General features: G+C 49.9%; 1 protein-coding gene across 1 annotated transcript in view; it reads right to left on the bottom strand.

Moving 5' to 3' along the window:
* The window catches only part of Myh9 (myosin heavy chain 9), an 80,290-nt gene that overhangs the window by 46,743 nt on the left and 17,468 nt on the right, over nt 1-16,079 (bottom strand). The window contains exons 2-3 of the mRNA XM_021182804.2: nt 3,755-4,106; nt 380-536 (exon numbers count right to left, since the gene is read on the bottom strand). Of these exons, the coding sequence (XP_021038463.1) occupies nt 380-536; nt 3,755-4,087 (490 nt within the window). The 5' untranslated portion in view covers nt 4,088-4,106. The remainder of the gene's footprint in view (nt 1-379; nt 537-3,754; nt 4,107-16,079) is intronic.

Raw genomic sequence — 16,079 nt, forward strand, 5'->3', positions numbered from 1 at the left:
GCGGAGCCCTCACATCTGTTCTCTAAAGAGGGAAGGCACACCGGCACATCACCAACTGCACACAAGGAACGTGGGAGGGAGAGCACAGAAGGGAGACACAGAGAGAACGAGGAACCCATAGAAAGACCTAGAACAGACCTGAAAACTGATGTGGGCAACTCTCAGAAGGATGGAAAGGTAGGAAAACAAAGTGTGGTCTCTAAAGTATCCATAAACATGTCCGTTCTATAGCCAAGGCCCAGCTCTTGGATGCTGTCCTGCTCATCACCAGACACGAGAGCAATGGAAATCAGCTCCTGCAAGTGACTGATTGACACCACAGGGAAGGACGGAAGCCCTGGAGGGGCCAGGCAAGGACTCCCGGCCCCAAAGCGCTCACCCTGCATCATGCTCCGGTAGGCAGTGTCTGTGATGGCGTAGATGTGGGGTGGCATCTCGTGCCTCTTCTTGCCCTTGTACATCTCCACGATCTCCTCTGAGTAGATGGGCAGGTTCTTATAAGGATTGATGACCACACAGAACAGGCCTGAATAGGTCTAAAGAAAGCAATGGAAAGGAACATTTTAGCAAGCCTGATTCTTGAGGACGGCATTCAAATTGCGTGGCTGAGTGTCCAACTGTTTCCAAGGCCACACATCTCAGCCTAGGATGAAAGTGCTCCCTGGTGTCCCTGCTCCTGATGAAGCATTTGGGGGGGGGGGGTGGCACGGGGAGCACGCAGGAATAGGGACAGCACTCTCTCAACATTGGTGGCTGCCAGCTTCATATGTTGATCAAACAAGGTCCATACCAAAGCAGACAGTGCTTGGAACTGCCAAGAAAAGCTAGGCTGAGGCCAATGCTCAGGAGCCACCACCCAGTCACTTGTCGACTGCTTTCCACTAGGGAGAGCGAGCAGGTAACCTGGATGCTAACAGAGGCTCTGACTGCAGGTGGAACTGCAGGCTTCCTCCTTCCCAAGGAGTTATGGGAATGGGACAGGGGGCTTCAGCTGTGTGTTCTCCCTCCAATTACTCTAGTCTCAAGGGATCAGGAAGTTTCAAGCAAAAAAGCCCAATGTGACATGGGTTTAGGTGCTACCAAAAGACAGGAGCAAGGTCATCTTGTGGTATCTCATGTGATATGGCATCAGGTGGGGACAAGATACAAATCCAGAGGATAATGAGGTCATGCCAGGACCTCCAAACACTTGGACTTTGTTCTCAGCCTTGGAGAAAACCCACGCTGTAGGAACCCCAGCCCAATAAAAAAGCCAAGGACTCTCTGGGCTCACACACACACACACCCCAACCAGTTGAGCCCTGATGGGGGGGGGGGGTGCCCAGTTCAGGTGGGAGGAAGGAACACACTAAATGCTCATAGAGACACAGACACTGAGCAAGTGGCCCTGCTCCCACTTGGCCACACCAGGAAGCTGCTCCATTCATGGGCCACAGAGGCTCTTTGTGCCCTGTCGCCCCCTGTCCCAAGCCTCGCCTCCCCCCCAAGGGAAAGACAGAGCAGCTGTGGTACAGAATTGGCCATGCCGCCCACAAGGCTGGGCAAATGCAGCACGAGTGTTCCTGGAGTCACAGTGTGGAACCTCAATGCACATACATAGGCTGTAAGGGAGGCTGCATCCCTGCCCAGCCAGCCACAAAGGCTTTGATCGCCCCACAGTTCTGCATCTGCTGAGATTTCTACTAGTAACCCCTAGTGATGCTACGTGGGGGAGGAACTGTGGCAGAGGAACCTGCCTGACAAAGGAACCAAACCCAGAGCTAATGCCTACAAAGGGGGGGGGGGGTGCACGCAGTGCATGGCTTCCATACACAACATCCACCTACAGAACAAAGCCCTGCACTGTCACTCACACGGGGTACTGCTTAACACTGAATGCCCTTTGACAGCTAATATGGCCCACGTGGGAAGGAGAGCAGCTAGCTAGAGGCAAGTGCAAGCGGCCAGTCTGTTTCCCAACAGGAGCTCGGTTAAAGGGAGACACCAAGTAGGGGACCTCCACTTAAACAGTGGCAGCAAGAGTCCAGATCTGTTGCAAGCCAGGAGCTACATGGAAGCTTTACAGAGGAAGCGAGGTTCCTGGGCATCGGGTGACACAATCAGAAAGGGGCAGAGCAGCACAGCAGAGTGGACGCGACATCAGCAACAAAGCTTGCTAAGAGCGCCCCACTCCCAGACAAGAGGAATGGGATTCCATTATCTAGGCAGACACAGGCTTTCTTCCTTCATTTTTCCACAGGCCCTCAATTTGAATTTCATGTTTGATGCTTCTGAGGGGCAGGAGTTTTGGACCTGTTTTATATACATTCTCACCAGAACCCCAGGTCTAGGGCTAGAGGTATGAGTCAGTGGGTAAAAGCACCGCTCTTGTTATGATCTGGCCCACCTGGGACTCCTGGGTTGAGGATTTTGGCACGTGTGATAGGAGCAATCAGTGGGGTAGGAAGCACGATGTGGAAATGTGAAATCACCCTGACACCTCAGAGAAAACTCAATGCTGGTCCCGTGGGAGCTCTCAGCGCCCCCTCAGCGAATGAGCCTGCTCCTCCCCAAGATCAACAGCAAGCTTGGTGCACTGAGACTCAGGCTTCCAGCTGTCAGATAAGAGGGCTCTAGAAACCCTGAGGTACCTCATTCCCTTGGGTTCTGAATTGTGTTCCTGGGCCTTGAGAACAAGACCAAGGCGGCTTTAGCAGCATTCAAACAAGGAGCTATCTCAAGAGCAACCACTTATTTCTTCCTAAACACCCAAGCTAAAAGGGGAAATCTCTGACTTTGGCAGAAGCAAGCTAACATGAATGTCACAGAAGATGCGTGGGTGAACCCTTGGTGTGGCTCTAAGGCCCACCCTCTTCAGAGCCCACTGTGGCAAGTATGACCCTGCCAAATGCGAGGGAAAATATAACTGGAGTGGCAAGGCTGAAAGACAAAACAATCCTGGGGCCAGCAAATGAGGCCCCTAAAAATTGTCTATGGCAGATTCAGGCATGGAGTTTGTGATGGAGAAATATCCAAGAGGGCAGTGGATGCAGCATCGGCTTCATCTAGATGATTTCACTGATCAATCATAAAACAATGTTCTGTTTTCAAAGACTTTAACAGAAAAAAAGAAAAAGAAAAATCTGGGGTGGACGCTAGAAAGAACCCTGAGACCTCAGGGCCGGTAAAGCTCACACTGCCTACAACAAGGGGCTGGGAAATGTTGTCAACAACGCCCATGTGGTGTCCATCTGAAAACGAAAGTCCCAATGAAAGAAAGACACTCTGGTCTTTGGTGTACTTGGGGCCTTTGCACACACTGCTCTCGGGACGCTGATGATATGTCTTTGTTAGTGCTGGTTTCATGTCAGGTCCTACATGCAGCCTTAGGAAGGAGGCTTTACCACTGGGGTTCCACAAGGAAAACTTAGCAGAGGCACCAAAATGAGACTGAACCAAACTGGTGGCTACAGGGTCTGACCAGGTGGTACGGAAGACTAAGGGAGCCAGAAGACAGCATCCCTCCACTTAGAAGGAGTTTACTATGTTGGTCTGGACCCACATGGTTCACAAAGATCTGAGGGGAGAGGCTAGCAGGTGGGAGCTTGTTCTTCCTGCATGCAGGGAACAGAGGGTAATGTCGGGGCATCCCACCGGGATGCGCAGATGCAGCGGCAGTGAACATGTCACCTGGCTGTCACCTGGCACTCCTTGAAGCCCTCCTCTCACCCAGACAGTGGGATAAAGAGACTCCACCCCACCCCCGGTCACTTACGTAGATGAGCCCTGAGTAGTATCGCTCCTTGAGGTTGTGCAGCACCGAAGCTTCATTGAGGCACGTGAGCTCTGCCATGTCCTCCACCTTGGAGAACTTGGGTGGGTTCATCTTCTGGATGTCGTCCTTATTCACCTTCACCTTCTTCCCATTCTCTACCAGCTCTACAATGGCCTCTTCTCCCACCTCCTCCTTGAGGCTAGCTGGTTCAAAGCCATTCTTGCTGGAAGGCACCCATACCAACTTCTTGGCAGCCCAGTCAGCTTGGGCCAGCGGGTTATTGATGAAGTTTTTATCCACATAGAGGTACTTGTCTGCAGCCTGCTGAGCCATGGTGACTTGCGGCCAGGACCTAAGAGAGGAACAACGACAGAACATGAGCCATGTGACAGTGAAATTCTATATAATCAGATGGAGCAATTGCCAGGATTTTCTTACCCTACATATCTGAGAGAAAGTGAGATTTGGTTAGAAATTAATAAATAAGTGCATCGTCCCGTGGTGAACACATCAGAAACTCTATAAACAAAGCCACCCCGGGAAGGAGCAAGTGTCAGAGGCTCAAAGACAGACTCAGCCACAGTCCACTGGTAAGGCAGCGGAGTGGCCACACCACTGAACGCTGCCAAAAACACAGTATTTTAATAGCCAAACTGGCAACTCATTACAAATGCACAATGGCAGAAATAAAAACAGAAGCCAGGCCCTGGGGTATACCATGGCTGGCGGGTCAGGAGGACGTGAGCACCCATGACTTGTTCTTCTCAAAGCTCATCTGCAGAATAACCATTAGAAGCTAATACTCCTTACAGAATGGCAAATGGACAGGCATGCATGGTAACACCCATCTGTGAGCACAGTTCTCTGGGACCCAGGAGCTTGTGCAGAGAGGCTCAAGGTCCTGGTTTATGGCACCCCATGCTCAGCGAGGTGAGGTAATGACTGAAGTCCAGAGGCGGAGGCTGGATCCTGCGGGGCTGTTGCTTTGGGTGAACCAAAACCAGGACCTGAAACCTGGGGTAAAGCACTCAGTCCAGAGCCACCAGAAGCAGAAACTTCTCCAGGGCCCTCACAGGACACAAGTCAGCTCCGTCTGTGAGATCAAACCTGGAAAACCACAAAGTTCCCAGTTGAGAACCCAGAGTTACTCAGCTCTCAAATTTCCTGATTCCAACAGGGATTTGTATGCCAAAGAGGCTGGAGGCTTTGGCTGCCCAGGCCTCCTTCTCCTGGCTTGTTAAATGGTTTCCAGACCTAAGTTCAGGGGCTCCCTGCTCACTCCACCAGGGACTGTTTTCCTGAAAACCTGGTGCTCCCAAACTCCCTCCTTCCTTCCCAAGAGGGAAGGCAGTTCAGGGAGCCCAAGCAGCCACTGCAGCTCCCTCAGCTGGTGGCTTTCTTTATCTAACCCAGCAGCATCAGGAAACTGCCGTCATTGCACCATCTGAACTCCCTGCACAAGGTACCATCTGCCTTAAAAGGACTGCTGGAAAGATGGCAGGGTCCAGGGTCAGCTGGTAGCAAGACAGAACCGGGCACCTGTAAAGTGCCTTAGCCTGCATCTCTTCTGTGGAGTGGTCAAAGTTTAGAGTATGCCACTGGACAAACCTTCCATAAACTTCCCATCACACCCCTGCTCTGCACACAGAACCCAGGCTTCATCAGCTACTGGTTCTTAATTTCTTCAGAACTCAAACTCATAAAGAATAAGACATCTCCGCCATTGCACTTCTCAAACCTCCTAAGTGTGGCTAGGTGACAGCTTCACTACGATCTTGTAACCTAAGCCCTTGAAAGGCTGAGGCAGGAGGATTGTGAGCTAAGGGGCTAGACTGGGTTACCTAGTGAAACCCGTCTCATCCAGTCAAGACGCCTGAGGGTACACTTGAGGGTACCCTGCACAAGATCCCTATACTAGAAGGTAGGACAGTTAGTTGTTAAGTGTTGAACAGCTCACCGCTAGTCAGTCTCCCTGGAAAGCAGCTTTTATTACCTCCAATTTATAGACAAAAGAACAGACTCAGAGAGGGTGGATCCCCAGCTCCTTCACGCAGAGGAGTTCCAACCCAGATCTGCTTTGCCTCTGTGGCTTTTCAGTCCGAGAATTGGGCCGTAACTGTCACAGCTCAGTGTAACCTGGGGTCAGGGAGGTCAGAGTGTATATGCATAGTCTTAAATATTTTTAATAAGGCAGGCAGTGGTGGCACATGCCTTTAATCCCAGTACTTGGGAGGCAGAGGCAGCAGATCTCCATGAGTTCAAGGTCAGCCTGGTCTACAGCGCAAGTTTCAGGGGGAGAAAAAAAAATTCCGTTTTCTGGGGGCTAGAAAGACTGACAGCCGAGCAGTTAAGTACTTTGTTGCTCTTGCAGAAGCTCCAGTTTGCTTCCCAGAATGCACAGACCCTATCCCCTCTGCAGTACCAAGTGCACACATGTAACTCCAGGTCCAAAGAATCCTAGCCCCTCTGTGCACACATTTGTGCATACATACATGAAGGCAAAACACTGATACATATAAAATAATTCAAAACATTTCAAAGGGGCTGGTGAGATGGCTCAGTGGGTAAGAGCACCCGACTGCTCTTCCGAAGGTCAGGAGTTCAAATCCCAGCAACCACATGGTGGCTCACAACCATCCTTAACAAGATCTGACTCCCTCTTCTGGTGTGTCTGAAGACAGCTATAGTGTACTTACTTATAATAAATAAATAAATAAATCTTTTAAAAAAAAAAAAACATTTCAAAGCCAGGTCCTTTTGAATTCTGACTCATAGAAACAACTGTCTGCTGTCGGCAGAGAAAAGAGGTCCACATTTTATATCTCCCCTAACTTACCATGACCAGGATTTTGTGTTTATCGCAAAGCTTCATTTACAAATGATAAACCAGCCCTGTTAGGTCCCAGGAGCCAGGAGGGCTAGACTTGCACCCAGAGCACACCTTGTGGCTCATTCAGTGACTGCACAGTATGTATTCCCAAGCTGAAGTGGTCTGGCTTGAAGTGACACACTTGGGGGTTGGGGCAGGGGTGGTTTGGATTTAGTTTGGTTTTTAGCTTTTGTTGTTATTTTCAATTTTAGGAACTGAATTGAACCAGAGCTTTGTGCATGCTACACAAGCAGTCTACCACTGGGCTAGCCCCAAAACAGTTTTCAGTACACTTTGCCGGGTTGTTTCCTCCATTAGCGGTAGGCTTCCTTGCAGTGAGGCTCAGTGCCGTGGAGACTTGTAGGAACATGTCTGTGCAGTCTAGTCTTCTGAGAGGGCTGCTGCCGTTAGGGCGGGAGTATGTGTGTGCCAGAACGTGACTGTGCCAACACTGCCTGACCTGGCACTCACAGGGACGCTCCTGTGGCTGGCAAGCAGCACTTGAGGAGTTAAGGGACACAGCGGCTCTGGTCCATTGAAGACTGGTTGGGTTGGACCGCCCTTCCCCAACAGCTTCCTGCGGGTACCCATCCAACTCCAGAAACCCAAGCTGTTGCCTTTTTAGGCCATAATCGAGCAGGACACACCAGAAGCTAAATTAGGACTCTCAGGAAATGATGAAACTGAAAGCAAAGAGGTTGACCAAAAACCTCTTCTTTCAACCCAGAATGCAATCCCCTCACTCTTGCATCTTCCAGGTTGTCTTCTCCACCCCTTCCTGCTTCTCTTCTTACTTATCTGTGTGTTTATTCAGAAAGCAAACTGCTGGTCCAGGAAAGACGGAAACTATGCTGGAGACTATGCCATGAGCTTTTCCATTCCTAGACAAGCAGGAAGATTTCCCAGGCTGGCACCTCTCACGCTGTCATGCTCACCTAAAGCCCCTGCTCTCATGCTTGCCTATGTATGTGTGCCCGACTCCCACCCCACCTGGCACCACCTCAGAAGGAATATACCATCCATCACATTCACTTTACCGGAGAGAGAGATGAGACTCCAACAAGCCTCAAAGTCCAGGTTAACTTAGGCCTGCAGGGCCTCCAAGCTCGGTGTCACTTCCACTGTCCCCCAATGTCACAGGACTATGAAAAGGAAACAAAGGGAGAAGCCCCAGGTGAGGCAGACATGAGGATGCCTCCTCAAAGCTGTGGGCCTGACACCCTGCCCTGGCTTACATGGGGATTCTGATTGAAAACGGAAGTGCCAGAGCCACAGTAAAGTGCTAAGTGCAGTCAGGCCCAGCAGTATGGTCCCTTCAGCAGATTCACAATTAGATGTCTTTATTGGGAGATGGTAGTCTCCCTCTCTTCACATCTATTAGTTTTCAGGTCAATGAAATTATCAAGCCCAAATCCCATCATTAATGACATCGGTCCTATAAAAGTAACTGCTGTAACAACCTTCAAAGCCAGGAGCTTCACTTCTTCATTTATTCACTCAACAAATAAATATTTGAAAACCTACACATAAAAAGACACCACAAAGGTGCAAAAGTCCCCAGATTTTACAGTGCAGAGAGACAAGGACAGACTGCACACACACAGCTCTGAGGTGTCAATGTGGACAAAGGTGGGCAGACAGGAGACAGAGAGAAAGCAGTTTTCTTGCATTTTGGTCAGTGTCCCCAAAACCCAAATGCCACAGGTGTCCACTAGACAGATTTGACTGCTGAGGGGGAGTACTTGCTGTGCCTCGGCCCCGGACCCCACTGCATGCTGCTTTCCCTATGTGCAGGTTGTTTAGTTCCACTTATACTGCTTAAAGCACGCACACCATGGAACACTCACTGAGGAAGGAAAGCCATGCTACCAGCCAACAAGCTCAGTGCAGGCAGAAGCAGCAGAAACAAGGACTCTGTAGGAGCACAGAGGCAAGCACCAAAGCTCTGGAGCCCTTTGGAGCTGGGCAGAACGAACACTCACTGCTGATGCCAAAGGGGAAGGGGTGGCTCAGGCTGGGGACAGGGCTAACACAGCAGTGAGCACAGCAGTGACACACAAACGGTATGCTTGGTTGGTTAGCGCAGTCTTTTTCTAGTATTTTGTAGAGTTAAATCATGCTTGGCAGGATTGACCTATGCATTGTTAAAATGCTTAAGAGCACCCCTGGCCTCTGCCAACTAGATGCTAATAAACATCCTGTCCCTGGTGTAACAACCAAAAACGCCCCCAGAAGTCAGTGAAGACAGGAGAGCCAAAGGCCGGCTGCACCTCACCAGTAGGTCCACAGCTGGAAAATCCTCCCTGGCTCTGGGATGTCTGACCAATCTCCTTTGTGACACAGGAGTATGGCTGGCAGAGGGAACGCACTTGCCTAGCATGTTGGAGATCCGAGGTTCAATCTCCAGCACAAGGGAGGGGAGAGACACTGCACAGAGCTGGGCATGGTGAAACATGCCTTTAACCTCAGCATCTGGGAGGCAGGGGCAGGCAGATCTTGATGAACTGAAAGATAACCTGATCTACATAGCAAGTTCCAGGCCAGGCAGGGTACATGGAGAGCCTTCTCCAAAAAACAAACAAACAAATAAAACCAAAATAAAACATTCCGCAGGTCTCAGCATGGAGGGTCGCTTACAATTATCTAGCTGGAGCCTTATGTGACACCATATGCCTATAATCCTAGAGAGCTCAGGGGGCTGAAGCCAGCCCAGATTCAAGGTTACACAACAAGACCCTGTGTCCAAAACAAGTAAATTCTGGGGCTAGCATGATTCTAGGATGCAACGACTAGTGTGGATGGCACTGTCACCAAGATAGGACTGTCCTTCACAACAGACTGCACTTAAAGGAATTTCATCCTGGGACGAGGGATGACTATCCCAGGGGGCTTGTTCTGTGCTCAAAGCCTCAGGTTCAATCCCTGCAAATAAGTAAATAGTCTAAAGATCCTAATTTTAAAATTAGGATATTTAAATTTTTAAGACACATGAGAGGCGGTGTACAGAACTTCCGACAGAGCAGCTCAGTGAGTCATAAAACAAAGTTCAGCAGCAGCAAACAGTCCAGGTAAGCAACAGAGAACGGGTGGCAACGGGGAGGGAGCGAGCGAGGAGGGCAGGAGCTGTTCCAGCTCAGTGCCAGCTCATCACCTGGAGAATCCCAAGCAAATACTATGCAGTTAGTAATGCTGTGCGTCAATCAGGAGAGTGTCGGGGAGCCCATGGCTTCCTCCATGGGCACTCAGATCCCAGATGAGCACTTCCCTTCTCCACACTTCATCCAAGCACCTTCCAATGAGCTACCTCCACCTGGAGGAGCACCCTGCCTGAGCCTCTGTCCATCTGGCTACCCAAGACAGTCATGCCAACTCCACAGATGTGACCCAATCTAATCAGGACGCCTAGAGACTGTCTGTCTGTCCTCTGCATCAGGAGACCCTCAGATTTCATACAGCAGATAACCTGTTTGATGGCCCTTCCCTCTGTGCCCTGGGTTCATGTCCACCACACTGGCCAACCGGCCAAACTGCAATCACAGTTTCATTTGAAGGTAGGAACTGCATCTCAGTCTTCCCAATTCTAATGTTTAGCACAATGCATGGCCCAGGGCAGGCACTCAGCTAAAGTTCCGAGTGAATGAGTGAGTGAGTGAGTGAGTGAGTGAATGAATGAATGAATGAATGAATGAACAAACCAACAAATGAACGAACAAACCAACAAATGAACAGAATTGGCTAAGAAATCACCTCCGCTTTGCCAAGGGTCAGAGTCCAGAAGAGAGAAGGGAGATCTACTGAGTCAAGGAGTGAGGGCATGGTCAGCTCATCTCCAGGAAAACCACATTATTCATGGACTGACTGTCAGAGACACTCAAAACAAAAAGGGAAAGCATAATTGAGGCCTTGATCTATGAAGAAAAAATGGGGTGCAGATAATTTTAATCATCCCCAAAAGGCTTTGCATGGGACTAAACTGTTTCCTAGGACTTTCTGGCACCCCAACATACCAAGACAAAGTTGGGCCTACCAGACCAATATACCAGAAAGGATACTGGCAAGCAGGGCCTATGCTGCACCTTTGGGTACCAGAAGGATCTGCAAAGGGCTGTCTTCACCTGCCAAACAAGGGCTGCAGCCATCAATCTCGGCCATCAGCTTAGAGCCAAGTCTTAGAACTTGGAGAATCAATGGGGGCATTTGTTCCAATCCCAAGACAAATGCTTTGAGTGCACCAAACACATAGAATGGGTATAGTTTGGGGGCCAAAAAGACCAGGGCTCGAATCCCACAATCTTCTGTCGTCTGCTCACAACTCCTGTGACCTGAAAGCTAAATAATACTTTGCTTCAGAATGTGTGTGTGTGTGTGTGTGTGTGACAACTGCTGAAGGAGCTACAGTTCACACTCCCATGGACATGTAATGTTTCACATTTCTACTTTGTCCTGCTCCACGAATGACTCCCCACCCTCCCTAGGAAGGGTCCCTGTGACTCTGCTGGTTCTGCTCCCTGCAGAGGAAGTGTACAGTACCACAGCCTCCTGCGGAGCTCTGATGCAGGCCAAAGCCTGCCTATGTTCATCCGATTAGGCTTGGCTCTCACAAAGATCCTGTGGGGGAAAAGACTGCTCCAAGCTGATCTGGGAAATGCTGACAGGATGTGCGCACGAACTGTGCCAGAAGAGCTGGACCTGCGCCTGGCCTGGCACTGGCCACCTGTTTGTTACCTAACCCTGGGCCTCAGCTTTCACACTTGCAAGATGTCTACTGGGGGTGCTAAAGCACACAAGAAGCCCTGGCACAGACACCTAGGACAGTGGCTATTCATAGGGACGGTACACAAAGGGGCCACTCTGCTTCAAGGCCAGCTTCTCAGTAGCCTCAGGTTGTGAGGGGTGGAGATAGAAGCTGCCAGAGAACTAGGAGCCCCTCACCCCCACAAACACACACATACACACACACACACACACACACACACACATCCCTCAGGAATGTTGTTTGCTTACAGAAGAAGCTAGGACCTGTTTGTATTAGCAGTTTTCCAACCCGGGCCCAAGCTGATGCTTGGCAGATAAGGAAAACAGAGAAAGAAAGCCCAGAGGAATTCAACCCAAAGCCTGCCTGGCTGCCTTCTTCTAAAACCGGCATGTGGCCTGTGATCATCTTCACAATGCCCTCTGCCCAGCAAAGGACGCCAGCACATATTTTAAAATAATGTACACGGTAAATACAAACAGGTTTTATTTTGCCAATTAAAAAAAAATTGAGGCATGAGAATTTCATGTGTAGATTCCATCCTAGGCAGTAAATGTGGGGTGAATTTACAAGGGGCTGGAGGCATCACCAACGCCTGCCTAAGCAGATCTTATCAGCCATTTAGGAATGTGGACTTTATTCTAGGGACAGTGAGGGAGGGGAAATGACATCATCAGCTCTGTATTTTAGAGTTCACCCTACATACTTCACTGAGGGGGTGGGTAGCCACATATGGGAAGCTGGCAGTTGGAAAGTCCTGGACCAGGGTAGAAAGAGTAGGGGACTCAGAGGGGTTTCAGTTCCCAGGGCAGACAAAGTAGGAGACTCAGCAATCAGCTCCCAGTGTAGACAAAGTAGGGGTCTCAGGGGATCCAGTTCCCAGTGTAGACAAAGTAGGGGACTCAGGGGATCCAGCTTCCCAGTGTAGACAGGGTAGAAGACTCAGGGGATCCAGTTTCCAGTTTAGGAAGGCATGGGAGTTCAGGGGGATCCAGGCAGGCAGGGTAGGGATTAAAACTAGGAGAACAAGACAAAAACTGCCAGATTTTACCTTCTGACCCCTACCCCAGGAGTCCTACAGTCACAGCCACCCAGATGACATGTTTGCAGTGTCAGGGACCCTATGTAGTACACGGCACAAGAACTCCAGGACAGACATGAGTCTCCTCCACGCAAACCATTTCTAAATGAATGAATAAGTCACTCTGGGAAGAAAGTGGTATGAGCCACTCCCAACAATGCATTGTTCCACTTTGAGGGCAAAGGGCCAACAGAGGCCTCTGGAGCCCAACCCATCACCCAAGGCCTTCAACAATCTTTCCCCAGTGCCTTTACCAGCCAGCGTTGGCTCCCCAGACTGTCTTTCCTCACATCATCCCCCAGACCAGCGGTATGCCCCCTCCCATTTCCTGCTGAATGAGTCTTCTAAGCCCTAGGCATGGCCCTCACCCAGCAGCCCACTTGTTCCTAATGCTGTGGTATAAATTATCCCTGTCTACCCCGACCATGGTCCAACTCAGTCCTGCCCTAGAATCTCTGCTACTCTGCTTATTTTCCAAGGTACAGAACTGTTTCCTCTGCCCCTCTTTACAATCCAGGGTCCCCAGGTCAATGCTGTGGGAAGGAACTGCACTTTTCAAAACACTTAAGTATGTCTTCTGGGGTCCTAGTACCTAGAACCTTGGCACTCAAGTCTCCAGGACAAAGGGAGGGAGGAAGGGAGATAAGAAAAGGACAGAAGAGGGGGAGGGGGAGAAGGGGCAGGGAGAAGAGGGAGAAGGAGATGGAGGCGGGGCCTTCAACAACAGGTTAGGCAGTCTTGGCCCAGAGCTAAGGCCAGACAGGTAGCAGGCAGGGCTGGGGTTGCAGATAAGTCATTTACACTGGCCTCTGGCTTAAATTTTAATTGCTTCAATATTTGCACAGTGAGCTCACACTGGAGCCTCACCTGCATGTAATGAGCTTTCACTCAGCCATCAGGAGCTGCAGGGAAGCAAGTTATTCCAGGAAGAGATTCCCAACCAGATTGGGGCAGCCGGTCCCTCCCCTTACCCCTCCTGCTTGTCCCCTCCCTGTTTGGTTTGGTAGGTTGGCAGACCACTTCTGGGTCTGCTGTCTCCGGGCGGAGCTGTGTACCCCAGTGGTGTGCTCTCACAGACAGCTTCTCCCAGTCTGCTGGCTGCTGCCTACACATGTACGAAGGTAACCTGGAGCCCTGCAAACAGTGAGGCTCCTTCCTTCCCTTTGCTTCTGCTGAGAGGGGTTTTTTTTTTTTTTCCTCTCAAGCATATGAGCATGGTTTGCTGAAAACCAATGCAGAAAAATAACCATACTGGAAAACTTTAATTATATGGTACTGTCTCTGGGAAAATGCAGAATGCCTGTCTCCAAGTCCACGTCACACTGCTGAGCAGTACAACCCAGGGCCAGAAACAAGTCCTGGGCCTGGTGGTAGCTCAGGCTCAGGCCTTCAACACCCACCCTTCAGAAGGCAGAGGCAGGCAGATATGTGAATTTGAGACTAACCAGGTCTCCTTGGCAAATGCCATGGCAAGGTCCTGTCTATAGATAAGTAAACAACTAACTCCATGGTTTCTGAAAGCCACTGTATCTCAAACCCACCAGGTCTTCAGCAACATATTTTCTCTACTGATAGTTAAATAAATTTTTTTAAATTTCTTTTAGCTTTATTTGGGGGTGGTGCTGAAATTTCTAAACCAGAGCCTTACACAAATTACCAGAGTCAAATCTCCAGCCCCTAAAAAATTATTTTCTAAGCTGAATTATAGAGCCACTTCCCCAAATAACCTCATTCTTCTATGCTGGCTGCCCAACACGGGTGGGTGTTGGATAATGCCTGACCTGATCTGACCACAAGGAGGAAGAAGGAAGCATCTAATATTCCTTTCCTAAATGTTAGAATTCCAGGAATGGAGTCCAATAAAATATCTATCTCCCATCCTCTCTCCCTCTTGCTCTCTGTAAGTATGGGTTGGGGGGAGGGGACAGTGTCCACCGCAGGTCAGCATCCAGTCTTCCTCTTCTAGCACTCTCCACCTTATTTTTTGAGACTCTCACTGAACTCAGAGTGTCTAGTCCTGAGTCTGCCTTGCACACTCACACAGCCATACTATCTGCCACAGACGTCAGTGTGACTACGTGTGCAAGCACAGGTCCAGGCCTCTGGAACCACAGAGGATCTCCACCTTCTGGGCAACTGTGCGACAGACACACACCCTTGTTTCTAGAACACAAGTGACAGTCCCAACAGTCTCCCTTAACTGATCCTGCAACTACCGGAGTGAACTCTGACCATGAACACCACTCCTGGAAGGAGGAGGACATAGTAAGTTTCAGGAGAAATCAGACTCAGCAAGAAGATAACTCACAGGAGACTCTGGGCCTCAGGCAATCCCCGGCCCCTGTGGTGACTGGAGAAGCAGAGAGGTAAGGAAAATCTGGCCTAACTCTAGAACCACTGTGGAAGATACCAGGGTGGCCCAGACAAGCAGCCCCTCCCCCTACAGTGTCTCCTGCTCTGTCATAAGTTCTCTGTCATGGCTGAATTCACAATGAGTCAGTCATTGGTGCTGCATACTTGGGGGGGGGGGGGCTTGAAGTCACACCCTGCCTAACCCAACTCAACATGATTTATCCCTTCCAAGAAAGCTGTTCTTTCCCAAAATGTTGTCAAGAGCTCTAGTCAGAATTTGGCCTTGCAAAGGGCTGGCTTCCAGATTGGTCTCTAGGATAAGATCAGCTCAGACCTGTAGGAAGAAACTGCACAGGGTCAGAGCTAAGAGAGCCCCCACCCCAACCCCAGAGCACCTCATTCAAGGAGCTCTGGCTTTATTTTCCATCTCAAACCACAGGAGGACAGACACACAGACATGGACACACACACACACACACACACACACACGGACGGACGGACGGACGGATGGACAGACGGACGGACATTTCCAAACTTTTTTTGACAAACACCAGCCAGCTTCACGAAATGCTTGCCGGATGCTGGGTGCTTATATTTTTTCACTGGAATGAACTTTCTTTCATTTCTGGAAACACCAGTACCACCCATTAAAAAATAATTTCAAGATCTCCCCTAAGCCTGAGCTGACAGTCTGAAAACATCCACCTGACTCAAACTTCACTAGGCAGAGGAGCCAAACACTGGTGAAGCCACCTGCTGGACCAAGTCCCACCTTCAATTAGGCCAGGCAGAACTCCCGAGTCCAGAGCCAAAGGGAGCTCCAAGCTCTGGCAGGCCAGAACCAGAAGACAGCAACAGCAAACCCTAACCCTGGTGCTTGGGGGACATGTGTAGTTCACCGTATTCCCCTGGCATGCTCTTGCAAACCTTGACCAAGCCATGGTGCAATCCTGGCCCCTCTCCCTTAAACAAGGGGCTCAGGAAGCTCACAGGTGTCTGACTTGTCTTCAGGTGCACTCTTTAAGAACCAGGAAGGCAGCCAGGGCATGATGCATTTACCTGCAGCCCTGGAGCTTGGGAAGCAATGAGACCAAGTCCATCCCAAGACCTTGTCTTTCTTTCTGTATCATTACAGAAAACATAGGTCCCAGCTGACTTCCACTCAGCAAAAACTGGTGATGGTGAAATGTAACATTATTCTGAAAGGTCGCTATGGCATAGAGTATGAATAGTGACTGGGGTACATCAGTATATATTCTGGATGAAATAC

Source organism: Mus caroli, chromosome 15 (assembly GCF_900094665.2).
Source record: "Mus caroli chromosome 15, CAROLI_EIJ_v1.1, whole genome shotgun sequence".
Lineage (NCBI taxonomy): Eukaryota > Metazoa > Chordata > Mammalia > Rodentia > Muridae > Mus > Mus caroli.